The 27,623-nt window shown below is 39.3% G+C and overlaps 1 protein-coding gene and 1 pseudogene across 1 annotated transcript in view; one reads left to right on the top strand and one right to left on the bottom strand.

Annotated features, from left to right (window-relative positions):
- Ctnnal1 (catenin alpha like 1) overlaps nucleotides 1-27,623 on the top strand; it is a 63,205-nt gene that overhangs the window by 1,045 nt on the left and 34,537 nt on the right. The window contains exons 2-6 of the mRNA XM_070011261.1: nucleotides 13,471-13,660; nucleotides 19,991-20,175; nucleotides 22,885-23,004; nucleotides 23,870-23,959; nucleotides 25,209-25,379. Of these exons, the coding sequence (XP_069867362.1) occupies nucleotides 13,471-13,660; nucleotides 19,991-20,175; nucleotides 22,885-23,004; nucleotides 23,870-23,959; nucleotides 25,209-25,379 (756 nt within the window). The remainder of the gene's footprint in view (nucleotides 1-13,470; nucleotides 13,661-19,990; nucleotides 20,176-22,884; nucleotides 23,005-23,869; nucleotides 23,960-25,208; nucleotides 25,380-27,623) is intronic.
- Nucleotides 2,868-3,214, bottom strand: LOC138816900 (phosphatidylinositol N-acetylglucosaminyltransferase subunit P-like; annotated as a pseudogene).

Genomic DNA, 27,623 nt, shown 5'->3' with positions numbered 1-27,623 from the left:
CATGCCTCCCTACAAGGTCCTGAGGCTTGAACTCCGCGCTGGGCGCTGTCCCTGAACTTTTTGCTCAAGGCTAGTGCTCTACCACTTGAGCCACAGCTCCATTTCTGGCTTTTGTGTGTGTGTGTGTGTGCTTGACTGGAGATAAGAATCCTCATGGGCTTTCCTATTTGGGCTGGCTTTGAACCAAGATCCTCAGATCTCAGCTTTCTGAGTAGCTAGGATTACATGAGCAACCAGTTGCCTGGTTGATCCATAAACTTTTAAATGCTTCTTTAAAAAAAAAGTGTAATTAAAAAAATTCATGTTCAGTTTAGCCAGCCTTGAAATTATTTGAAAACAGTACCACATATACCCCTAGATTCCTGCTATTCTGATTACATTGCCAGTTCTTGTGTGTTTCACATGAGCTGTGAAGAATGCGGAACACTCTCCCATGCTCTTCTCCTAACTCTTCCCCTCTTTGTCTAATGACCAGCGGGATGCAGTGCTGAGATCCTTTACTCTGCTCTGCCTTTCTTCCTCCAGAGGAGCACTTAATGGTAACAGTACAAACCCAAACGAGAAATACAGCACATTTATGCCAGAGTGATTGACTTCAGATTGATAGTGTTTTATCCATTTATTTAATAAGATCATGTGCTAGGCCACACTCTAAGTACTTGTAAACAGTAACCCCCAATAACAATCCTGTGAGGTAGAGACATGTTTATTCTCATGATATAAATAAGGAAACTGAGGGCTAGTGAGATCAAGTAACTCATCATTAGTTGTGCACCTCTAAAGTGCCAAGCTGGGATTTGAATCCATATAACCTGGCTCCAGAATCTGTGTTTTTAGCTACTACAGTAGACTGTGTCTCCTCTAGAGAAAGGCAGTGATGAAGTCAGCTCCTAGAAGGTATTGAAAAGCTCCACAATGGAGAAGTAAGTAGGTAGGCTCTAATTTGGACAAGTTGTAACATTTCATAGTATTTCTGCTACAAATGTATCTCTACTACCCAGGATTATGTTAGAATTTTGGAGTGAAAAGGTAAGGTGATTACATCTCTCCCCTGCTTTCTGTCTTTCTTATGAATGCCTTGTTCAGTGTCACAGTTTAGGTCTGCTACAATTGTATCTACATTCCCTGCATTGTATCTCTGTCATAATTCCATACTGATAAGGAATACAACAGAGTTAAGTTTTGTTTAAGGTCAAAAAATGCATAAAGTATGATTAAAATACTGTTAACAGGCCAGGCGCCGGTGGCTCATGCCTGTAATCCTAGCTACTCAGGAGGCTGAGATCTGAGGATAGCAGTTCAAAGCCAGCCTGGGCAGGAAAGTCCGTGAAACTCTTATCTCCAATAAACCGCCAGAAAACTGGAAGTGGCACTGTAGCTCAAGTGGTAGAGCACTATCCTTGAGCTGAAGAGCTGAGGGACAGGGCTCAGGCCCAGAGTTCAAGCTCCACAACCGACCAAAAAAAAAAAAATACTGTTAACAGGGCAGACAAATATGGAGTATAATTTAGAATGACTGTACAGTATACAGTGTTAGTGAACAAAGAGTTAAGTTTTGGCTCTCTAGAAAAGGTATGTCCAGATGTCTCTAAGCATGCTGCATTACTATTCAGCAATTTTTTTTAGTTTCATCCACAAGGATATTTTAAGTACTTCAAGGAAGGATTTATTGTGTGTTTGCTAGTTGCTATTTTTTAAGGCATATATTCTAGATGGTAAATGGGCTATGGATAGTAAAGCACTTGTCAGCTATTAAATGAATACTATCAGTAGTGTCTGGTTTGAGAGCTCGGAAAGTAATGGATGAACTAAGAATTATATCATGGGGGATCTTGAGGTAAACAGTAAGAGGGATATTATGCAGATTAAAGTAGATAGCTCTTATTTTGCTGTCAACTCACTTCTGATTTGTCACGTGAAAAGTTCTGAGTCTATGGCCTGAGTCCATCAGAGCTCTGAGAGTTGTAAATTTTATCTTAGGATATGTAAGATGGTTTCAGTGTTTAAAAGGAGTATAATTTACCAACTTGATAAACTAGAAAATGTGTATGTTTTTAACAATGGATATGGAAAAAAACATTCAATTGCATTCAGCTTATTCTAATAGTGACAAAAGGCACTCAGTTAACTAGTAACAGGAACATTCTTTCTTGTTAGGGAATTAGCTCATTGGAACAGTGCTTGACTAGCATGTGTGAAACCTTGGGTTAAAAAGTAAATAAAGGGGCTGAGAATGTGGCTTAGTGGTAGAGTGCTTGCTTAGCATGTATGAAGCCTCAGGTTTGATTTCTCAGTACCACATAAATCGAAAAAGCTGGAAGTGGTCTTGTGGCTCAAGTGGTAGAGAGCTAACCTTGAGCAAAAGAAGCTCAGAGATATTGACCAGGCCCTGAATTCAAGTCCCAGGACTGGCAAATAAATAAATAAATAAATAAATAAATAAGAATCTCTAGCACTGGAAAAACAATTTGTAGGAAAAGTCTTTATTCTGATAAGGTATCTGCATGAAACTAAAGGCAGAAATCAGAAAGATTCCTGCTATCCCATGTTCTAGTTGACTGTGCTAAAAAGAAATCCCAGCCAATGTAATAAGATGAGAAGAAATAAGAAGACAAGGTACAGAGACAGGAAAAGAAAAACCAAAAGTCTCATTGTGATAAAAGAAATTTTTTTGCTATAGAGTAATGCAGTAATGCATTTTACTCTGTCCATTAATAACTCATTTTAAAACATTTCTAGTATTATAATTGAATTTAATATGAGATCAATTTTCATTTTTCAAAATGAGGTATAACTAAGACAGTTAATATAGAATCATGACCAAAATATGTACACAAAAGCTGGGTTTCAGTGTGCTTACACATGACTCAGGTTTTGGTGTACAATTCTTTGGCTAAAAGGAAGAACCTTTGGTTTACTTCACTACTAGGAATGTCTCTTAATGCTGGGATGGCCTCTTCTTGGTATTTCTTCTGCTGTTGGTTCTTAGCATAGTTATCTGTGATTGTATGAGTGGAGTTGAGTGGAGAGGTGCTCATCATGTTAGTTCCAAATAAGAGTAGATAACCAATCACTATAGTTATCAGGAGGTAGACAAGTAATGCCTCTGCCCCATTTTGAAACCCAATTGGGAACTCGGGAAAAGAACAAAGCCACAGATCGCTCTTTCTGGCAATGGCGACGGTGAATTTCCCACCATTTTCCCGGTGGTTTTAGACAGGTTCGAGGCGCGGGATAGCGAAGAGACCCTCGATCTTGGCCCTCTCCAAGTAAGCCCACTCAGCCCCTGGCCCACTCTGCCGCCTCCGCGCTGAGTCTTCTGCACAAGCGCCGACCAGACATCCGCAATAGGGTCAGAGAAAAAAAAAATATCGAGGAGAAGGCGCCCCTCACCCCGGGCACAAGCGCACGAAGACCCTCCGTGATAAAAATTTTTTATGTAGAAAAAGAGTCTGAGAATAAAAATTTAAAACTAGAAATGTTTAGCAACCTCAGAAAAAATAAGTGCATTTTTCTAAATTAATTATAAAAAAACGGAACTTAGTCATAACAAAACAACAAAAGATGAGGTTCCTACAAATGTGTGTGTGTGTATGAGAGATACCAAACTTTATGGAAAGTTTTTTTCTTGAAAGCCAAAATAGATCTAAACAAATGAGAGATTGGTCACTATGTTCATGCCTAGATTGATATAATATTGTAAGCATATTTCAATTTTTTCTGTTGATCTAAAGCTTGATATCATCCCAATGAAAATTTCAGCAGGAGTTTTAGGTAGAATTTGATTAAAGTACTTCTAAAATTTTATTTGAAAGAACAAAGGGTGAAGAATAGCCAGAGGGAAATAAGGTGGGTAGACTTGCTCTGCCAGATTTCAAGACTTACTGTAAAGCTCTAATGTGGAAATAAGAGCAAGGGGAGCAAAATAGACTAGCAAAACACAATGGAAAGACCTGGAACAGATCCATTCATACATGGAAACTTGGACAAATGACAGTTGACATTACTGGTCAGTGGGGAAAGGAAGAACTTTTTTTACAAAACAAGGCAAGGACAATTTGATATCTAAACATAAATACATGAAATTGGACCTCTGTCCTAAATTATTCTAAAAAACATTCTAAAAAAAAAAAAAAACAGAACAAATACGCCAGGTGCCGGTGGCTCATGCCTGTAATCCTAGCTACTCAGGAGGCTGAGATCTGAGGATCACAGTTCAAAGTCGGCCAGGGCAGGAAAAGTCCATGAGACTTATCTCCAATTAACCACCAGAAAACCAGAAGTGGCCTTGAGGCTCAAGTGGTAGAGCACTTGCCTTGAGCTGAAGAGCTGAGGGACAGCGCCCAGGCCCCCAGAATTCAAGCCCCATGACTGATCAAACAAACAAACAAACAAACAAACAAAAACCACCCAAAACAGAACAAATAAATATAAAGAAAAACAGTTCTTTTTTCAGACCCACTGTGCTGGCAAGATGGGCAAGTATCATGGTCTTCATACTGCCTTCTAAGAAGCTCCATAGTCACAGACTGGAAGTGACATGATAATATAAAAAAGACCATTTGGGCACCGCCCTGAAGGCCAACCCATTTGGAAGCACTGCCCATGGGAAAGGAATTACAGTATGCTGGAAAAAGTAAGGGTTGAAGGCCAATAGCCAAATTGTGCAGCTGATCAAGAATGGCAAGAAAATAATAGATTTTATGTACTCAGTGATGACTGCTTGAACTTTATTGAAGAAAATGATGAAGTTCTACTTGCTGGATTTGGCCAAAAATGCCATGCTGTTGGTGATATTCCTGGAGTCTGCGTTAAGGCCATTGAAGTGGCCAATGTGTCTCTTTTAGCCTTTTACAAAGGCAAAAAAGAAAGATGAAGATCATAAATTTGTATGATGAAAACACAGTGGTAATAAATTTTCATATTCAAAAAAAGAAACAAAGAATAGAAGAAATAAAACACCATACAAACAAACACACACATACACACACACGCACATACACACATGCACAAATTAATTCCAGATGGGTTAAATATATAAATATGAACTGAAAACCTGTATGGGAAAAATGGGCAATATTTTCATGACTTTTTTGTGGAAAGGGATTTATTATTATACCAAAGTATGAATTCTAAGCAAAGAATGTTATATCTGATCCATTAGCATGAAGAACCTATCCAAACATAGTAGTCAATGCCAGTAATCTCAGCATTTGGGACGCAAGAGGAACACAAGTTCAAGGCCAGCCTGGGCTATATGTATAGCAAGATCCTATCTCAGAAAATGAAACAAACCATCTTAGCCTAGTGCCAGCAGCTCATGCATGTAACCCTATCTCCTTGGGAAGCTGAGACTGGGAGGATGGTGTTTTGAGGCCAGGCCATGAATATACTGGAGAATCCTCAGCCAATAGCTGGGCATGTGCCTCTCACCCAGCTACATGAGAGACTGAGATGGAGAGGATAGTGACTCTGTTAGCTCAGGTGACAATGTGCTCAACACACAATCTCAAAACATGAAACTGGACATGATGGCAGATATTTGTCATCACAGCTTCTTTCAGAAGTCTGAAATAGGCAGATGGAGACTTAGGCATGGGCCTGGACATGAAGGGAGACTCTTATCTCAAAAACAGGCAGGGCAAAAAAGTATTAGACATGTGACTTAGTGCCACACAGAGCACCTGCTCCACAAGTAAAGGCCACAATTCAAACCCCAATGCCATTAAAAAAATTTTTAAAGGCGTAGGAAGCCATAAAGTGGGAGAATATGGTTGTCTTTAATAATCAAGAAATGATTGATAGTACCCAGAATAAATAAAATGCTTAAATGAACCAAAATTTAAAGAGAGTAACCATTAAAAGCCAATAAGAGTAGTAATCATCTTACAGAAAAAGAAGCAAACAGCCAAAAAGGAAAAGATGTTTGGCTTCATTAGAAACCCAATCTAAAACCACAGTGAAATGTGAGAAGTGTGGTATGGTGGGAAAGTTGCTCAGCCATATTGGGAAACAGTTTGGTTGTAGTCTAATTTAAAAATGGTGGCTTGGGTTGTAGCTCTGTGGTAGAACTGCAGACTAAGAAAGTCCATTTCTGTCAAGATTTGATCTCTAGCACTGCAAGAAAGAAAAGAAAAAAGGAAAGAAAGAAAGAAAGAAAGAAAGAAAAGAAAGAAAGAAAGAAAGAAAGAAAGAAAGAAAGGAAGGAAGGAAGGAAGGAAGGAAAGAAGGAAGGAAGGAAGGAAGGAAGGAAGGAAGGAAGGAAGGAAGGAAGGAAGGAAGGAAGGAAGGAAGGAAGGAACTTAAATAAAGTACAAAGTAGGGCTGGACATGGTAATCCTAGCACATGGGAGGCTAAATCAGGAAAATTGTGAGTTTGAGGCTAGCCTGGACCCAGTGAGACTCTGTCTAAAAAAAATGTAATAGTGTAACAAAAGCAAAGTTGAAGGTGGGTATTACCCATGGATCAGTAATTCTTCAAGTTCTATACCACAGAGAAGCCTTGCAACACATATTAGAGGAATGGAATAGGAATGTAGGTAGCACTTTATTTCTACTAGTTCCAAACTGGAAACCCACCAAAATGATCTTTTTAAGCAGGATATTTAAACAAATTTGAGTGTTCATTCATTGAGATAATATATGTTAGTAACATGAACATGAATGAGCCACAGCTATAATTATCAATATGGAAGAATTTCAAAACATATTAAGTGAAAAACATACTAAGTTTGAAGACAGGTCCAATTAAGCTGTACATGATTTAGGATTACACCATAAGTGCAGCAGAGCTATAAAGGAGCACGAAGCATAAGCACAAAATCACTACTGTGATATATTATGGGGGAGAGAAGTAGGTGCTCCTCATGGAGCATCCAGCAAGATTTGTGGGCTGTCAGGTATTGATTTGTTCTCCTGAGCTTGGTGGTGGGGCTTATATATTCCTGTTGTTTCTTTAAAAGTTCTCTTTCTTTGTCTCTGTCTCTTTCTCTATCTTTCTCTGTGATCTCATATGTTGCCTATTTTACAGTTTCATTTTTTGAAAATCCTTGGGCTAAGAACCAAGTATATTTCCTGTAGAACAACTTTCCACCTCCTTTAATAATCTTTAGTCTTCCTGTCAAAACTCCCACTCAGGTCCTACAATGTTTTTAATCTAAGGAAGGGAAGAAGGTTATCTGCCCCTGGAGCTCCGCCCTTGTGTGGAATGTTTTTCTATTGCCTAGGAGTCTTTCCCTGTCTGGTAGGTTTCCTTCATTCACCATTGCCTGACTTCTTACATTCCTTACTTCATTTTCCTATTTCTCTTTGTTTCAGTAAGTTGTAGATAACGAGATTAAAGGCCTTCTCTACTCTTGGCTGATTTGTATATTAATACAAGTATGTTTTAATTGCAGAGATAAAATTCAATGATTAAAACAGGTGTACATGAGTGAAATTATCCACCTTCTGATCTTCTGAAAGCAAACTCTTATGATTAGGGTGCTGACTTCCATTTTGTTTTCTATAGCTCATTAGCTGATTTCACATCTTCATAATTCTGAGAAATTGCTGATGAATTAAAGATGAACAACTCTGTTTCAAGCAGGCTTATAGATTATTCTTCATGTCCTAGGCAACTAGGCTTTGTACTTATCTTCCTTCTGGCTTTCTTTACTTTCTTCCCTGCCTTTCCACGATGTAGATGAATACACTAAAAAAAATCCGTTTTTGTCAAGGATTTGCTGTCAGTCATTCTACAAAATAAGAGTACCACAAGCGCAAGGAGAGAACAAAGCTCCTAGAAACCTCCTGTATCCTCAAAAATCATGGAGTGCAGATTATATAAGAGACACTGTTCTAAGCCCAGCATTTTGTATTTGTTCATTTGCTTGTTGCGAACAATAACTTGATGTGATGGGGATTATTATGGTCCCCATGTGCACAGATGAGAATTGGCACAGGAAGGCTGACAAACAGCTCCATGCCCTATATCACAGATGGATTTCCATACTCAGGTCTGTGCTTCTAACTGCTGTGACAGTCTGTGGTGTGTTTGTACTTTATGACACCCTTTGTTGGATGGTAACAGCAAGCCCTAGTTGTTATCATTTTATTTCATACCAGTTCTTAAGTACATCAGATCATCCTGCTTTCCCAAGGAATTCCTGCTCTGTTCACTTTTCTGGCTCATCTGAGCTGCTCTAGAATATTCTCTAGAACTGTCTGCCAGAGCAACTCTTAAGTTGTGATTTTTCCATTTAATATGTGTCCTATTCTCTTTTTTTCAGAAAATAGTAGTTGAAACCTTATTTGGTTTATTGCAGTGTACCAAGCACTTGCACATGCTGTGTTTTCTTTAATCCTTGCATTTGATTCTAGAAGATAAAAGTGGCATCATAGTCATTAAGATTGTAGGCTGCCTCCTGGTAGTATGACCTTGGGCAAATACTTTTTTTCCATTTCTCTTCTCTTCTTTCCCTCCCTGCCTGCCTGCCTCCCTCCCTCCCTCCCTCGCTCCCTCCCTTCCTTCCTTCCTTCCTTCCTTCCTTCCTCCCTCCCTCCCTCTCTCCTTCCCTCCCTCCCTTCTCTTTCTCTCTCTCTCTCTTTATGTCAGTAATGACAAATTTGTTGGGCAAATGCTCTACTGCTTGAACCATGCTCCCATTCTCTTTCACTTTAGTATTTTTTAGATAAGAGTCTTGCAGCTCTTGCTCAGACTGGCCTTATAGTACAATCTTCTTGCCTACCCCTTCTGCACAGCTGGGATTACAGATGTGTGCCACCATGACTAGTTTGTTCTTTGAGATAGGTTCTTGATAACTTTTCCCCCTGGATTGGTATCAGACATGATCCTCCTACTTCTGCCTCCCAAATAGCTGTGGATAATACTGGCATGAGCCACTGCATTCATCCCCAAATTCTTATCTTCTTCCAACTTTGTTGTTGTTGTTGTTGGTTGTGGGTCTTGAACTCTGGGTCTGGGTGCTGTCCCTGAATTCTACAGCTCAAAGAGAGTGATCTACCACTTGAGCCACAGCGCCACTTCTGGTTTTCTGGTGGTTAATTGGAGATAAGAGTTTCATGGACTTTCCTGCCTGGACTAGCTTTGAACTGTGATCCTCAGATCTCAGCCTCCTGAGTAGCTAGGGTTACAGGCATGAGCCACAGGTGTCCACCGAGATCTGTTCTTTATGAATGAATATTTTAACCATTGTGTAAGTGAAGGATTTAATGAACATCACTGCCTTACTCTGTGCTATCTATTATGACAAAAATACCGTGGTAGAACAGTTGCCTAGCCCATGGTAGTTCAATCCTCACCACCACAAACAAACAGAAATGTATTACTCATAGATAGTTCTGGAGGCTGGGAGATCTAAGATCAAGGTGCCAATGCATTCAAGTGCCTGTGAGGCTTGTTTTCCAGATCTGAGGTAGATGTCTTCTTTTTTTTTTTTTTTTTTTTTTTTGGTCGGTCGTGGGGCTTGAACTGGTCGTGTGCCTGAGCGCTGTCCCTCAGCTCTTCAGCTCAAGGCTAGTGCTTTACCACTTGAGCCACAGCGCCACTTCCAGTTTTCTGAGTGGTTTATTGGAGCTAAGAGTCTCACGGACTTTCCTGCCTGGGCTGGTTTTGAACTGCGGTCCTTAGATCTCAGCCTCCTGAGTAGCTAGGATTACAGGTGTGAGCCACCAGCACCTGGCTGGATGTCTTCTTACTGTCCTCTTGTGTTGGAAAAGGGATAAGGATCTGTTTGGGAACTTTTAAAATAAGCACACTAATCCTGTTCAAGAAGGCTCCACACTTACAACCTAATCACTGCCCAAATACCCCGATCTCGAATGCCATCACATTGGGGGGTAGGACTTCAATATATGAATTTGCAGTGTGTGGACAAATATATGAATTTCAATCTAGGAACACACCTCCTGACCTTAGCCTCCTAAGTAACTAGGATTACAAGCATGAGCCACCATGCCCAGCTTCATTCAAGTTCTTTTAATTAGGAATTTAGGAACGTTTCTGGAACATTCTAGTCCTTTGGCTGGTAGGAGTTCTCATTATCTTACTAGATATTGGTCAGAGTCTTAGTTACTCATCACACAAGCCTTTCCAGGGGCTGGTCATATGTCTTTATGATATTGCGGCTGGCTTCCTCTACAGAGAATAATATTAGAGAATAAAAGATAAGTTACTACAGTGACTTCCCGACTTCTCCTTCAGTACAGCACAGTCACTTTTGCTTCATCTAGTTGGAAGTGAGTGACTCCAATGAGACTGACACTCTGCTTCTTGAAGGGAAGAATAGCAAAATCTACCATATTCCATCCAGTCTTTGGTTACAAATGGTTTACCTCCTTCCTAATGGCCTCTCCTAAAGCCTTGACATTAGCTCCAAATTCAGGATGCTGGCCTCAATCTAGTGTAGATGATCTTTTTTTCCATGTAGTTGTTTCCTAAGTGTAACTCTTCCTTAGCTGTAAGATAACACTTCCATTAAAAGAAAAGTGGAGAGGATAGGAAATACAGAATAAATTGCTATATACTTACGTTAAAAACATAGGAAAATATGGGTCACTGATTTATACTCATTTGCAATCTACCAGAGCACAGGTTGGCAGTTTCTTGATTAAAAATTATCATGGGAATAATTTTCAGGCCCCCTTAGGAATAGTCTTGAGTTGTCCTTTTTTTTTTTTATTTTTTTTTATTAAATGGAGCCCTTGTTTGTAGCTGTGTAGTAAAAACCTCCCTTTCATTTTGTTTCATCTATTGCTTCCAATCCAAATTGGTGAGTTTTCTGCCAACATAATTGTCTTCATTTTGTTGATTTCCTTTGAGTTGTATCAAACTCAGTGTACTAGGCAAAAGCCATTCATACAGGTCTTCATGCTTTTCCCTAACTTGGGCTTCTGCTGGGACTGCAGAAGGACCTCGCTAGGCTTCTTAAGGAAACTTGTTCAACTGGAGCTCTACCTTCCATCTTTCTGAGATCCTCACATAAGATTTTATGGTCACCCCCTTAGCTTCAACTTCAGATCATGATTTCTTGATAGTGCCCTGGATTTCATCTTTGCCTGGGAGCCACTCTTTCTTTTTGTCAGGTGTGCCATCTGGTTTGTTTTTATTTAAGTGTTTTGTCCCCCTAACTTCTCTCTATTCTGACATTCTTCTGTAAGCAGCAGGAACAAACCAGGTGGAACCTTGAACTCTCCTTAGCTGGATCACCCACTTCATTAGATATACTTTCTCTCTCCTTCTCATAGTACTAAATGATATTCTATAGCTAGAAAATAAGGACTTCTTTTGTTTTTAAGATCTTAGACTGGGGGGCTGGGAAGGTGGTTCAGTGGTAGAATGCTTGCCTTGCATGCATGAGGCCCTGGGTTCGATTCATCAGCACCACATAAGCAAAAAGAAAAAAGCCGGAAGTGGCGCTGTGGCTCAAGTGGTAGAGTGCTAGCCTTGAGCTGAAGAGCTGAGGGACAGCACCCAGGCCCAGAGTTCAGGCCCCACGACTGGACCCCCCCCCACAAAAAAAAAAAAGATCTTAGACTGGGATTCAAACTCAGCACTTGCCACTTTAGCTCATTGGCTAGCACTCTACCAATGAAGCCCTGCCTCCAGCCTTAGGACCATTTTTTCCCTCCAGTTTCTGGTGATATTTTTCTCACATTCTTTTAAGCTTTTTAACCCATATTTTATCCTGTGTTTGGAATATTGGTGTTTTTCCACAATCCATAAAAATCTTATTCCCATGGTAATATTAACTAGCAGCTTTGGCTTTTGGGAGGTAATTAGATCACAAATACTAATGTTAAAAGAGGCTGAGAATTCTGTTTGTTCCTTTCTGCCAAATGGAGATCCAGAATTTACCTGACTCTGAGTTTAATCCAGTCTAGATCTGATACTTCCTCGCCTCCAAAACTGTAAGCAATATGTTTCTCTTGCTTTTACACGGTTTCAGGTATTCTGTTGTGGCTTTAAAACTGACAAGACAGCTTCCCCCAAGTCATCAAGTTTCTCCAACACTCCCATTGCTTTTACTTACTCCTCAAAGACCACGCACCTTTCAAAGTCTGGTTTCAAGCCACTTTTCCTATTTTAGGTTTTGTTACAGAATCACTGCAGATCCAGGTGTCGAAGTCTGTATTAGTTACCTATTAATATAGAAACAGTTACCCCAAATTCAGTGTCCTCAATCAGCAAATGTTATTTTATAGTTTTCTGGGACAAGGATTCTGGAGTGGTTTGCCTGGAAATTGTGGATTCAGATCTGTCATGAAGTAGTACATAGAATTCACTGGGGTTAGAGACTTTGATCCTAAGTTCAGCCATCTGCTGCTGGCAAGAAACTTCCTCTCTTGATTATCTGTTATCCACAGGATTCACTTTCTTACCTCGTGTTGCTTGAGTGCCCTGTATGACATGGTAGCTGGTTTTTTGCCACTGTGATTGATCCCAGAGAGAGGGAAAATGTGAAGGACGTCATGATGTGTTCTAAGACCTATCCTAGGAAGTACTTCAGGACTTTTACTTCACTCTGTATACTGGAACTGAGCCCAGCCCACAGAAGGAATATGAATATATTTTTAAATTACTACAGAAATTATGTTAGACCCTGCTTGAAAACTTTTTGGGGACTTTCTGTAATTGGAATAAAAACAAATGTTTTTTTTTTTGAGCACTGTCTCACTAGGTGACCCAGGCTGGCCTTGAACTCATAATTCTGCTACTCAGCCTCCTGAGTATTGGGATTGCAGGTTTGCACCACCATACCTGTCTACAACATTCTTCGATAAATATTTTTATATGTTAACACAGTTTGTGTACTAGTTTTCTATGATTAGTTTTTCATTTATATTTGCTTCAATGAGCTAAATTTGTCATCTTTTATGTTTTATTTGAGTGCCTAAAACCAAGTGCTCAAATAACTCTTGGTACTCCACTTACTCTGAGGTTGGCACAGTAAAGCTTGGGGATGTAGAAAACATAGTTTACACTGGTAATTCTCAAGCATGCTGTTAATCCAGGAAACATATATGACCCAAGTACTACTTTGTACAACCCACATGCCATGGGAGGCAATGGAATAAAGCTGCCCTCACAGCAGCTCAAGTAAAAGCATTGGAAAATAGAGTTCAAGTACTTTGGTTTTCCTTGAGTTCTATGAGTGTAATGATCTGCCTTCTTACTTTTCTCACATCTTTAAGATTTGTTGGAAGATATGGAGCATCTCTGCAACTCCATGTCTCAGATGACTGCCCTGAGGTGAAGTTGGAATTGTAATTAAAAGTATTGTCCTGAAGAATGAAACAAGATACTTAGCTAGTTTTTCTGAGATGACACATACAAAATTCTTGATTTATCATTTTTGAGATAGTCCAATGTACTTGGCTTAATTTTCTTTGTGGTATAACTTTTTTTTTCTTTTTAAAAGGATATTGAGGTAAAAATTTAAGTAAGTTGCTTTTATCTTTTATTTTTAGATTACCACACTTATTAATCATAAAGATAATACCAAAAAGTCTGATAAAACTCTGCAAGCAATTCAGCGTGTAGGACAAGCTGTCAACTTGGCTGTTGGAAGATTTGTTAAAGTAGGAGAAGCTATAGCCAATGAAAACAGGGATTTGAAAGAAGAAATAAATATTGCCTGTATTGAAGCTAAACAAGCAGGTATGTGGATATGTATTTTGAAGAGATTATTCCAATTTTATTGCTTTGGATACAATAATGAATTATTTTTGCTGTTATTTTGAGTAAAAGATCTGTACTATATGTTAGCCTTTGACACTGGATGCCTAGAACATTAAAGGCCTTGATTGAGCCTTCCCTTGGCTCAAGTACCAAATCTGAAACAGAGGACTCTTTCACTGGTCTGAGTAATAGTGTAGTGACATCAGCCATTGAGATGGTAGACACTGAGAGGTGTGAGGCCTGGCCTCTGCCCTTGAGAAGTATGCTAGCCTACTTCCTACCTTGGAGGAAGTAGAAATAAAATTTGGTATGCACTTGTACTTTTTAGCAGACAAATCACCATGACTTCAAGTTTATGATGCTACAGTTCTGTATGGCTTGTGTCACATAGGCATTTCAGAACCTGTGTGTTTTGAAGGCAACAAATAGTTCAGCTTTGTTGAAGCATCATTTATTTATTTAATTTTTCAAGATGAATTACTGAGTCCTCATCATATATCAGCCATTCTTGGCTGTAGGGATATAACCTTGTATAAATCACTCAAACGGCTGCCTTCATGGAGCTTGTATTCTAATGACAGTGACAGACCACAAATAAATGAATAAAATATATAATGTCAGGTGGTGATCATGATCACGAAGAATAAAATAATGTAAGGAAAGGCTTAGGAGATGAGTGGAGGTGCTTTCTCAACTTGGACTCTATGACATTTTGGGGGGAATAATTCTTTGCTGTGAAGGGTTGCATTGCACATTGTATTGATCAACAGCATCCCTAGCTTCTACCTGATAAATGCCAGTGGATCCTCTTTCCCACATGTGACAAACCATAATATCTTCAGACATATTTAATGTCCCTAGATAAATCAAAATGGCTCCCAATTGAGAACAATTGCCCTGGAAGGACTTAGTTCTAATGAGAAAAGAATATTGGAACACAGACTGCAAACAAATGAGGGGCCTACCTATGTGGTCAAGGGCCATTCCTGGCAAGAGAAGTGAAAATAGGTATCTGTGTTTCAGGCAATGAATGACAGGAACTTTGGATGTGTTCTAAGTGTAAAAGGAGGAATCTAGTGAGAGATTTTGTGCAGGTCAGTGACATAATCTCATTTATATTTTAAAAGATAACTGGTGGTTCCTTTTAAACTAGTCGTAGATTTTAGGAGATGTGCAGATGGGGTCAGAGAAGCCAGATAGGAGCCTGTTACAGTGGTCCACGTGGTAGACAGTAGTGACCTAGGAGAGGTGATACCACTTGAGGTGCTACAAGGCAGTTGCATTTGGATACATTGTCAAGGTGGATCTGAGAGGATTGTTGATGATTTGGATGGAATATGTGACCAAAAGAGGAATCATGGATAATTCCAAGGTTTGAGGTCCAGATAGTTGAGTAAACAATGGTGCCATTTTCTGACATGAGCAGGTATCTTGGGAGGGTCTTCAGGGAGAAAAAAAATGGGTGGAATGTGGCTGAGTAAATATGGTAGCACTATCCAGATCATAGAGTTCCATATGTTACATGAATGACTTAACATATCAATCCATCAGTTATACACTGTTTTGTATTAGAAAAATCTTTTTAATAGTACAGAAGAGAAATGAATGAATGAATGAAAGCAGGTTGAGAGAGGGTTAAGAATGAAGGCAGGGAGATTAACATGAAGCTTTTGCAATAAAAACTGCTAGACCAAGACAGTAAAATAGGGTTATAAGGAGCAGGAAGAATGCACAACATACTCATTAGGTGGTTGAAAAGATAGAACACGATTGTTAATTAAAAATAAGAGGAGGACATGGGGTTGGCCCTTGGGATTTTAGCCATTTGCTGGATTAGAGAGTAGGTTTTATGTGGGAACTAGGGGAGATAGCTTTATTATATTTATAATTTATGTTTTTCTTACTTTTAAACAGGATATGGAATTATTTGTAATAAAAAGACATGCTCAATGAACCCATTAAAATAAGAGATGAAAGTAAATGTACTAGATGCTTGGGCAAACATGATTATCTTAATTAGGCATGAAATTTATCTTTGTACTTCCTGGAAGGCAAGACAAAAATGTGAGAAACAAAGGGTTATATAATTCTCATTGTTTGCTGAAAGGAAACAGACCAGCTAGTAGGAGGAGAGAGTCTTTTTTCCTGGCCCCAAACTATTACGTGGGCACTTATAAAACAGGCATTCTAAAAGGCAATGGAGGGCTGGGAAGGTGGCTCAGTGGTAGAGAGCTTGCCTTGCATGCATGAGGCCCTGGGTTTGATTCCTCAGTGCCACATAAGCAGAAAAACCCAGAAGGGGCACTGTGGCTCAAAGTGGTAGAATGCTGAAGAGCTGAAGAGCAATGGACAATGTCAAAAATACAGAAATATTTTTGTGTTATGAATATGAAATGTAGAAGGTGAGGATTGGAAGCAGAAGTAGAGGATTCCAGAAGATGAGGACTGAATGCAGAAGTAGAGGATTCCAAATGAAGGGCAGCACAGGTTCTACTCGCTCTGTTGGCTTTGTAGTACATCACTGTGCTCAGCCCAGGGGTAGGAGGAACATGAGTACACTGGCCAGCAGAGAGCTGGGCCCAGCGTAGATGGGGTCTTCTGGAAGCCACTGGGTGTCATTGGTCCACATGTCATCTCTTCTCTTTTAGAATGCCTTTCTCTTCATGAGATCTGCCTCCTAAAGTTACTCAAAGAAGAAAAGGACAACAGTGGCTTCTGGCACAGATCTCTAATAGGGATGCACCCCCTCCAGTTCTTCCTTAAATATGTTGACTTAAATCCCTTAAGTTAAGACTTAAATTCCTTAAGTTGACTTAAATCCCTCCTAAAATATTCCTGGCCAGGCAACCCTTACTAAACATTTTTTCCCTCTGGGCAGTTTACATTCATTTGAGAATACAAAGTAGTGTTAAAGAGCTAGAGCTTACCCCAAATGGGTAGCTCACACCTGTTATCCTATCTATTCTAGAGGCTGAAATCTGAGAATCATGATTTGAGCCAACTAGGGCAGATAAATCTAAGACACTCTTATTTCCAATTAACCTTAAAACAAACAAACAAACAAATAAACAGAAGTGGAGCTATGGATCTAGTGGTAGAGTACCAGTCTTGAATGAAGAAGCTAAGGGATAATACTCAGGACCTTAGTTCAAACCCCAGTGCCAGCAAACAAACAAACAAAACAGAATGAGAGCTTTTGGACCAGATTACTTGGATTTCAATACCACTTTCTTCATGTTATTAATATTAGAGAGACTCTGGGAAAACTATTACACTTTTCAAAATTTGTATTCTTACCTATAAAGTGGGGAATTAGTGTTTGTAGAAATACCTTGAGGGGCTGGGAAGGTGGCTCAGTGGTAGAGCGCTTGCCTTGCATACATGAGGCCCTGGGTTCGATTCCTCAGCACCATATAAGCAGAAAAAAAAAGCCGGAAGTGGTGCTATGGCTCAAGTGGTGGTGCGCTAGCCTTGACCTGAAGAGCTGAGGGACAGCACCCAGGCCCAAAGTTCAGGCCCCATGACTGGACCCCACCCCCAAAACAAAAGAAATACCTTGAATAATGCACATATTCATTTGTCACATAAAACAAATATTATGGTCTTTATAATTATTTTTATTTTTATTTATTTATTTACTTACTCATTTTTGTCAGTCCTAGAGCTTGAACTCTGGGTCTGGGCGCTGTCTCTTAGCTCTTCAGCTCAAGGCTAGCACTCTACCACTTGAGCCACAGCACCACTTCTGGTTTTCTGAATGGTTTATTGGACGTAAGAGTCTCATGGACTTTCCTGCATGTGCTGGCTTTGAACTGTGATCCTCAGATCTCAGCCTCCTGAGTAGCTAGGATTACAGGCATGAGCCACCAGTGCTTGGCTTTATAATTAATTTTTATTCCTTTCTTGCATGAATCCTTGCATTGTTTTTACTTTTTGATTTTACTAGCAGAAAATGTTTATATTTTATATTTTTAAAAAGCTTAATAAATATTTGTGTTTGAGTGTCTTTGAATTTTTATTTTAGGAAAGAATACTAATTAGTTGTTTATGATAAATTAGAAGTGGCAACCATAAAGTTATGACAACTTTTCACTTGCTTAGAGAACTAGTTTCTTAACAAACTGTTCCCTGAACAACATTATAATATTAAGAAAGCATTTGACCATTGTTGGCAGAGCTGGCCCAATGTCACCATCCACATACTTAAGAGTAAAATATCTGGTTCATTTAGAAAAATGAAAATTAAACAATGCCATATATGTAGGCCCCTATGTAATATCTTTGGTGATTGAGAACTATAAGAAAAAGTTAAACACATCCCAGGGAAACAGAGGGAATATTTATTCTTTCAGCTATTGCTACACATACTTTTCTTCCTGCCCCTTTCTGTGTATATTAAGTTTTAGTTCTAATTACTTGAGTTTTGTATGTTTTGGCATAAAAACTGTAATATAGAACTTTGTATTGCTGCATAACAGTCTGACCCTAGTTTAGTAACATAAGGTCCCAGAGGTCTATTTGCAGTTTCTGAGTGTCAGGAATTGGTGAGATTTCCTTGGGTAGTTCTGGGTCACAGCATCTTCTGACTGTGCTAGTATGCCAGTTGGGACTCAGTTATCTGAAGGCTTCAGGGGACTGTGGGAACTCTTTCAAAACTCCTTCCCATAGTGCGGGCAAGGCTTTACTTCCTTGATGGCTGTTCCTCAACATATCAGCCTGTCTGTAGTAAGGGCTTCCTGTGACCGGGCAGTTGACTTCTTTCAGAAATAGAGAGAAAACAAGGTGGCTGCCTCAGGATTTTATAACCTAATCTTGGAAATGACATACCAGCCCTACTATTACGTAGGAGGGAACAGCTCAGGATGTGAATATACCAGTAGGTGGAGCTCTTTTGGAAGGATCATGGAGACAATCACACACTTTCATCTTGGTAAAGTTTAGCTATTGCTAGTATACACACAATGTCCAAATCTGCACCACTGGTCCATATTTAGTGGCTTATGTGTTCTGGATCCCTGTGCTATTTAAAATTCCTGTAGTCTGACATTAAGTACATCATTTCCTCCCTGTGCCCTTAAGATTTGGTTAAAATGACTTAGGTTTACAATGGTGAAGATGTTTTTTAGTCTTCTTATCACTGGTTACATACTCAGTTTTTAAAAATGTTTTCTTTGCACAGTTTCTCCCAAATAATATTCCTTATATTCTAATGGCTACCATCCTCAAAGTCCTTAGTACGTCACATCCATGACTGAAATAGAAACCTGGCTTTAAGCCCATCCTTTCCAGTTAGTCCATTCTACATACTTCCACCAAACTATCTTTCTAAATACTACCTCTAGTTGTTTCAGATCCTGTATCTGCCCATTAAAACATGAATACTTTTACTTGAGATCCTTGCCCTAATGGCTAAGACATTATGTATATAATAAACCTGGGTTTTTTTTGTGATAAAATCAATCATTATTTACAGTTTTATTTAGGAATTAAACGTTCTATTGAATACTAAAATATTATTATTTATTTTGTGTTAACTGGAACAGTAAGCAGTATTGGGGAAGCTTCTAGCCTGGTTTTATCTTTTAGGAAAGCATACATTTGTTTTACTTTTTGATGAATAATTGCTGCTGTAGAAATCAAAAGGTTTCCAACAGAGAAGGAGAGTTTACCAGGGTTGGAAGTTCATTTTGTAGAGTGCTGTGTGCTGGGTCTGAGGGATGATCAGCCCCAGATTTGAATGCTCAGGGGTTCGTTTTGTTTTATTTACTTCCCCCATCCTAAGTCCAGGATTTTGCTCATTGTCTTTGCCTCCTTCCATCCCTGACTCCTCATTGAAAATACCCCTGGGCCCAAAGCCTCATCTTTGTGTTCTCTTTGGATATCTCTATACCCAAGCTCCTTTAGGTTGTAGCAATTGATAATGACCTCTTCCTAACTCCCTCAGCCCAGCCCAGCCCAAGCCTTAGCTCCTTGCTACTGCTTCCTGTGATTTTTTGGTGGTCTTTGACTCCTAGGATGTTTCTTACTGTATTGCAGAGCAGGAGAGTTTTAGATTGTGTGTTGGTTGGCCATGCCACTGGAAATGAAAACTATATTTTTCAAACTGGGTGGAAGCAACCGTTTGTCATAATTCTGAAGTGTGTGCTCTTATTATTTGCAAATGTCATATGAATCTTCAAGGAGAAAGAAATTCGACTTCAGATCTGAGTTGTTCTTGATCATGTATGTTATAGTCAAGATCAGAGAAAAGTCTTCTTTTTAAGTGGATTTCCCCCCCAACCCCATTTTAACTTTTCCCTTTCTTGTTAGGAGAAACAATTGCGGCACTTACTGATGTATCCAACATGAATTCAGAATCTGATGGCCAGGTCACGATTTTTACAGACAAAACAGGAGTCATAAAGGCTGCAAGACTACTTCTTTCTTCAGTGACAAAGGTGTTGTTGTTGGCAGACCGAGTAGTCATTAAACAAATAATAACATCACGCAGTAAGGTACTTTCTTTGTTGATGTTGCTTGCTATATTTTGTCTTCCAGAGTTGTTTAAAGTGCTTTGTATATTGATTCCAGATAATTTGGCAGTGTGTGTCTGGTATAATTGTTTATAATAATTGTCGTCGATAGTGTTCCATCTATACTTGTTATTCTTAATTTATGTGTATATAAGGTCTAAACTTTCGAAAGCAAATAATATTTCTCAGAAAAGTATTATCTACTTGCTCATATTTATTGACAAAAGCTTTATTTTTATTAATGTGTACAATTTGGGAAGAACTGGCACCATTTTAATGTGTGTAGTAGAATCTAGTAGATAAAAGTGCTGAGTTCTTTGTACTTTCTTTTCTAAGTCAGAGAACAACAATGTATATGCTTAAGACTAAAATAAATTATCTGACATTATAATATGAACAACTACAAAATTTCTATATGTAGAATGTCCTAAATATTTCTGCATTATTGCAGAAGTCTAAGATGCATTATAGTCTTCCAGGTGATGATCCTGATCCATGATCATCTAGGAGTGGATATTCTTTCTTTCTTGCTTTCTGTTTTGTGTCAATACTGTGGTTAAACTAAGGGCCTCATGCTCACATTTTTTCATTCAAGGCTGGCAATCTACCACTTGAGCCATACTTCCATTTCTGGCTTTTAGCTGGTTAATTGGAGATGAGAGTCTCACCGACTTTCCTGCCTGGGCTGGCTTTGAACTTCACTCCTCAGATCTTAGCCTCCTAAATAGCTAGGATTACAGGCATGAGCCACTAGCACCTGCCTGTACATTTCCCTAAATGGTTCCTCTGGCTAGAGGTGGACAGTCAGCCAATGAAGGAATAGGATCCAGGACAGAACTACCTGGTGAATATTGGCTGAATCAAAAAGATATAAGTTTAAAGAGAAACAGTAATTGGAGCAATGGATCAGGTAATGCCAGAGGAAAGAAACAAACTTCCTCTTTTTTCAAAGTGATGACTCAGCTCAGTAAGGCACTCTGCCTTATCTGTGTTAATTGCCTGTGCTTCCCGAGCTGCCAGGGCAGGTTAATGTGCCAAATATCCATCATTTCCTCATTAAACACAGGATATCTGTGTTTTTTTTTAAACTTTCTGTTTGACTTAATACATACAGTACTGTATTAATTTTAGAGAAAAGTATTTGAAAATATGTTTCATGCCTATTTATTTTTTTATGTCAAGTAAATACAAAATTACTCTTGTACAGATTCATACCCTATCCAACTCCTACTGTCTGGAGCTTCTTAGTAATTAGTTTACTGAACATAGGCAGTCCCTGACTGATCCAAAATGTTTTCCTGTTTTTAAATTGTAAACTTCCATTTTCACTCCTCATTCTTTGGGTGACCTTCCTCCCATTTTCCTCAGAAGATTCCGATTCTTTCCTTTGATCCTGGGTCTTTGAAGTGTGTGTGTGTGTGTGTGTGTGTGTGTGTGTGTGTGTGTGTGTGTGTGTGTGTGTGTGTGTGTGTGTGTGTGTGTGTGTGTGTGTGTGTGTGTGTGTGTGTGTGTGTGTGTGTGTGTGTGTGTGTGTGTGTGTGTGTGTGTGTGTGTTTGAAGTGCGTGCGTGCGTGCGTGCGTGCGTGTGCGTGCGTGCGTGTGCGTGTGTGTGTGTGTGTGTGTGTGTGTGTGTGTGTGTGTGTGTGTGTGTCCTCTCCGGGCCTTCTTAGTCCTTCTTAGTCTGTGAAGATTTAATTGCTACATTATCCAGTCTTCTGTTTCTGTAACAAAATGCCTAAGGCTAGGTACTTTATAAAGGAGAAACTTCTTTAGTTTACTTTTAGAGGCTGACTTTCCAAGATTAGGCACCCTCATCTGCTCAGCCTCTAGCAGGAGCTTTACAGTAAATGACGTCACCATGATAAGAGTAGGTGGGAGAAAGATCACATGATAAGACAGAAAACCATGCTGGGCGGGCACTGGTGACTCATGCCTATAATCCTAGCTACTCAGCAGGCTGAGATCTGAGGATCCGTGGTTCAAAGCCAGCCCTGTCAGTTAAGTCCATGAAACTTATCTTCAATAAACCACCAGAAAACCAGAAGTGGCACCATAGCTCAAATGGTAGAGTGCTACCCTTGAGCTGAAGAGCTGAGGGACAGCGCTCAGGCCCAGAGTTCAAGCCCCATGACCCACCAAAAAAACAAAACAGCCAGAGAATGTAGAAGGGCCAGTATGGTCTTTAATAACAGTCCACTGTCAAGGGGTTGCATGAGGACTACATTAATTCTTCTCAAGGCAATACCTCCAGTAACTTAACTACCTTTTAGCAGGCCCCCCCACTCCTCACATCATGTGGGACCACGCTTCCAGGACAAGAATCTGTGGGGATGCACGCAGATCATACCCAACCATAGCATGGCCTACACATTCTCTCCTTCTTTAGACTTGACTGCAAAAATGATCCTAATTTTGAATCATTTTGATCATTTATTGAATCATTTTGAAATTTTTTTCTTTTAATTTTCAAGTAAGCTTAACCTTCCTAACCCTAAATCAAATCAATCCTTTAATATTTTAAGTCTTTGAACCAGATTCTGCTTCTCTGGCCCTCTCCTACGTCTTTTCTGTCTCCTCTTCAGCTTTCCTTCAGCTTTTAGAATTCCCCTTCTCATTCGTTCCACTCAGGCTTGAAAGTCTCAGTCTCTCTCCTGTCTGCCACCTAATAAGAAGATATTCTGTGTTTTGCAGGTTCTCGCAACGATGGAAAGACTAGAAAAAGTAAATAGCTTTCAAGAGTTTGTCCAAATTTTCAGCCAGTTTGGCAATGAGATGGTGGAGTTTGCACATCTAACTGGAGATAGACAGAATGTATGTATCTTTCACATTGTAAAATCTTTACATAAATTCATACTCTAGTTTGGATGAAGGTGCTATTATTTTTCCAATCACTTGGTTTAGATATTTTGCTTATAACCTTGGTCTTACAAGCCAGCGTACAGACTCATAGGTCTTTTTTTTTTTTTTTTTTTTGGTCCATATGTAACACTTAAATATGTTTCCAGTGGGAATACTTGTCTGGAAAGCCCAATTCAAGTCCTTTCTCTTTTATAAACCTTTCCATTTGACTCTACCAGGGTTCAGCTAAATGAACTAAATTAACATAGCATTCTTAGAATATAGGTATCTTAGAATTTAGGTATCATTGTGGGCTGGGAAGGTGGCTCAGTGGTAGAGCGCTTGCCTTGCATGCATGAGGCCCTTGGTTCGATTCCTCAGCACCACATAAGCAAAAAGACTTTAGGTATCATTACGTAAATTGAAACAGTGACAGTGTCTAAAACTATCCCATGTTCTTTTTTTATCTTCATTTAAGAGTGTTTCTAGCCGGGCGCTGGTGGCTCACGCCTGTAATCCTAGCTACTCAGGAGGCTGAGATCTGAGGATCGCGGTTCAAAGCCAGCCCGGGCAGGAGAGACCGCGAGACTCCTATCTCCAATAAACCACCAGAAAAACCGGAAGTGGCACTGTAGCTCAAGTGGTAGAGCACTCGCCTTGAGCTGAAGAGCTGAGGGACAGCGCCCAGGCCCAGAGTTCAAGCCCCACGGCTGACAAAAAAAAAAAAAAAAGAGTGTTTCTAAATTTTGGGGTATTGTTAATGAATTAATTTGATTTTTCAAACAATTGGGTTGCTTATGTGATCATAGACTACTCAGTCATTTTATTTTATTTAAAGGATTTGAAAGATGAAAAGAGAAAAGCAAGAATGGCAGCAGCTAGGGCAGTTCTTGAAAAGGGTACAATGATGCTTCTAACTGCTTCAAAGGTAAGAAGGGTTCTGTTTTACTGTGTTGTAAATTGATGATTAGCAGACCTGATCAAAAGCATTTAGTTTATGCACTTTACATTTTTAAAGAGATTAAAGTAGTAACTAAGAACCTAGGCCTAAAGAGTCAAACCTCAGTTATTTGCAAGAATGCTTAACTTTCTTCCCTAGTTTTACACAATAATGAGTCTATGAGGAACTTTGATTTAGCATCTAGGCAGACAGGGTAAAGCAGGTGCTGTGAGGACATATCTATCAGTCTTAGTCACTCCCTGTAGGCTTTGCTAATTCCCCCAAGGAGCTAGTGTACTTTTGCTAGAAAGAGCTGTATAAGTTAGGATTAGCTAAATTAACTGTGGGGTGTGAATCAGAATCAGCCCTTCGGTCAATAAATTCTAACCTCTAGTTTCGTTTTCTATTTTTACAAAATTATTAATCAAGAGCTTATATTTTCAAACAGCTGTTGATTAGCAAATTTATACAATTCAAGAATGAATTAGTAAATGTGTCACTAGCCGTTTGTTTAGAACATTTACCTGAGCTCATTTACTTCTCTGCTAGAATCAATGCATCCATAAAAGCAGAGACTTCACAGAAAGCCGTGTTTCTATGTAGTCCATTGGATAGTTTTGAGTGGTTTTTATTTTAACTCAAAGGTGCAGCAGTCATAATTATATATCATCTTGTGCATTTTTTCCTTCTTCTTTTAAACTTCATACATGTATGAGGCATGATCAGGCACTAGTGGCTCCCCTTTGTAATTCTAGCTGTTCAGAAGGCTGCAATTTTAAGGATGGCAGTTCAGGGCCAGCCTGAACCAAAAAAAAAAAAAAAAAAAAAAAATCCACTAGCCTTCATTTCCAAACAGCACAAAGAGCTGGGCTGGAGGCATGACTCAAGTAACAGAGTTCTAGCCAAACAAGCATGAGGCCCTGAGTTCAATCCACAGTTCCTAAATAAATAAATAATTAATTTTAGCCATGCTGAATAGCCATGTTTACGTAAACGTAATATTATACTATACAGATACGATTTTGCTCTGCGTTTTTTCACTTAACCTTGCTATCACTTTTTACTCATCCTGCTTCCGCTTTAGTGAGGAGAGGCAGCTGGGGGAGCCAGGGATCCAGGAGATTTGGGTAAAGAACCATTTTTATTAGCATGACATGTTCTCTGTAAGATTTTATGTAATACTATATGGGTCAAATACTAAAATTCAAAAAAAAAAAACCCCTCAATTGTTTTGAAGACGTGTCTCAGGCATCCCAACTGTGAATCAGCCCATAAAAACAAAGAAGGAGTGTTTGACCGAATGAAAGTGGCATTGGATAAGGTCATTGAGATTGTGACTGACAGTAAGCCAAGTGGAGAGATGGATATATCATCAATCAGTATATTTACTGGCATTAGAGAGTTCAAGGTAAGGATTGAATATATTTTGATGCTTTTCTTGCCATTTTAAGGGAGTGTTATTATATGGAGTGTCCATATTTTTGTATAATGATGAAGAATGCTGCTTCACAAAAGCCGATAAATCTCTTAAAAGCAATGCCTCACTATAAATAAACATAATGTTCAGTAATGTTGACTTAGTGTTATATTCATAAAGAATACTAGTCTTTGCTTATAGTAGCTACTCTGGCTCTTTTGACTCTAAGGTTTGTTGGTAGCCTCCTGTATAGAAGGATGTTTCCTACTCATGTTATTGAATAGTGCCATACAAGCAGTAAGTCATTTCTGTTAGAATTCCTGCTCTGGCTTGTAGTAGAGGGGTGATAGTTGGAGACTGTAGCAATCATAATAGCATAAACAACAATTACAACTTAAAAATAAAAAGGCTAGTGCCCTACCACTTTGATCTACATCTCCACTTCTGGGTGTTTTTGGTGCTTTATTGAAGATAAAAGTCTCACAGACTTTCCTGCCTGACCTGGCTTCAAACCATGATCCGCAGAGTTCAGCCTCATGATTGTCTAGGATTAGAGGTATGAGCCACCAGCTCAATGTTAGCCACACTAACATTTTTGAGTCCTCACTCTGTGCCCTCCCTGATCTGAGTACTTTGAACATGTGAGCTCATATAACCCTCATAAGAACTACGGTGCTGTTGAGGTGACTGAGAGACAGAGATGAAAGTAGTTTTCTGGCTAAGAAATGGTTGGGGTTTGACTCCAGTCAGAAATTTGAGGGAAGATCCTAGGAAATCATCTATTATAATACCATCATTTAGTAGATGGGAAAGCCAAGGCCCTGGAGAGTTATCTGATACGCTAAGCAATACCCAACTCTAGCAAGCAGGGCTGAGACAAGATGGTTTTCTTTCTATCCTCCTGACTGCACATTGACTTCTAATTGTATATGAAGAAGGTTAAAGGTGGAACTGGGTAAATAATGGAAACAATATTTTTAGGTCTATGCCCTTAATGAATTTATTATCTTGTTTAAATCCTAACTGTCCTTTTAGGTGAACATAATTATTTGCATTTTGTAAGGACAAAAGACAATGGGTTGTAAACTCTTCTTTGGGCTTTTGGTTCTTGTCCATTTATTCCGATTATTACCTTTCAGCTATGCCTCTGAATAAATGGGCAAAACTTTGAAAGCATAAGTGAATAGTTCTTAAAAAGACCCACAATGTTCTTCTTGGTTGCTGTTTGAAAATATTCATCTGTTCTCTCTAAAAGGAAAATAAAAAAAACAAGCAAAAAAGCCTAAAAAGAATAAGTGGTGATGTGAGTACCACATAACTAACTTTTTTATAGTTCCATTATGTAAGTTCTTGAATTTTCAGATTCCCATTGTGCGTTCCATAGCTATTATCCACATTTATTCTTAGCTCAAAAAACATTCTGAGTACTTAGAATGGAGAGATGATTGGACGCAACCTAGGCCAAGAGAAGTGGTGGCAGACTTCTCTAGATGGCCTTTGCAAACTTTGGTGTTTTCATGGTTCATGTTTAAACAGGTCAGACGTAAACTTGAAAAATTTGTGACAGTACTTTAACATGCAAACAAAATGTAAGCTATCCTTGTCAGACCATACATTGTGAGCTTTTTGCCTCTTGGTCCAACTTCCCTGGGTCACATATTTCATGGACTAGAGGTTAAAGTTGAAACAGTGAAGCACGGGCTGGGAAGGTGGCTCAGAGGTAGAGCGCTTGCCTTGCATGCCTGAGGCCCTGGGTTCCATTCCTCAGCACCACATAAGCAAAAAGAAAAAAGCTGGAAGTGGTGCTGTGGCTCAAGTGGTAGAGCGCTAGCCTTGAGCTGAAGAGCTGAGGGACAGCACCCAGGCCCAGAGTTCAGGCCCATGACCGGACCCAAAAACAACAACAAACAACAACAACAACAAAAAACAGTGAAGCAGATCTTTGAAAGCTGAGAGAGAAAGAGTACATTAGTGGTCATGTTTATTACATTTTTGTGGAACTCTAAACATTGGCTGAAGCAAAAGGTTGCATTGGAGCTCATGAGGTAAGACAGACTGACCTAGATATTGTGTGTTTGTGTGTGCACATGCATGAATGATTTTGTGCTAGAAGTTAAGGCTTTATTCTGTAGATGGGGAAGACTTAAGTATAGATTATGGGGCAGAATCAAAGTTATGTAGGTCTTCTGGCAGAGGATGTTTAGACCAATGAGATGCTGTTGGGAACATAAAAAA

This window comes from Dipodomys merriami, unplaced genomic scaffold (assembly GCF_024711535.1).
Source record: "Dipodomys merriami isolate MVZ:Mamm:240054 unplaced genomic scaffold, mDipMer1.0.p SCAF_11, whole genome shotgun sequence".
NCBI lineage: Eukaryota > Metazoa > Chordata > Mammalia > Rodentia > Heteromyidae > Dipodomys > Dipodomys merriami.
Note: the sequence above shows the minus strand (reverse complement) of the source record. Positions and strands in the feature narration are given on the sequence as shown.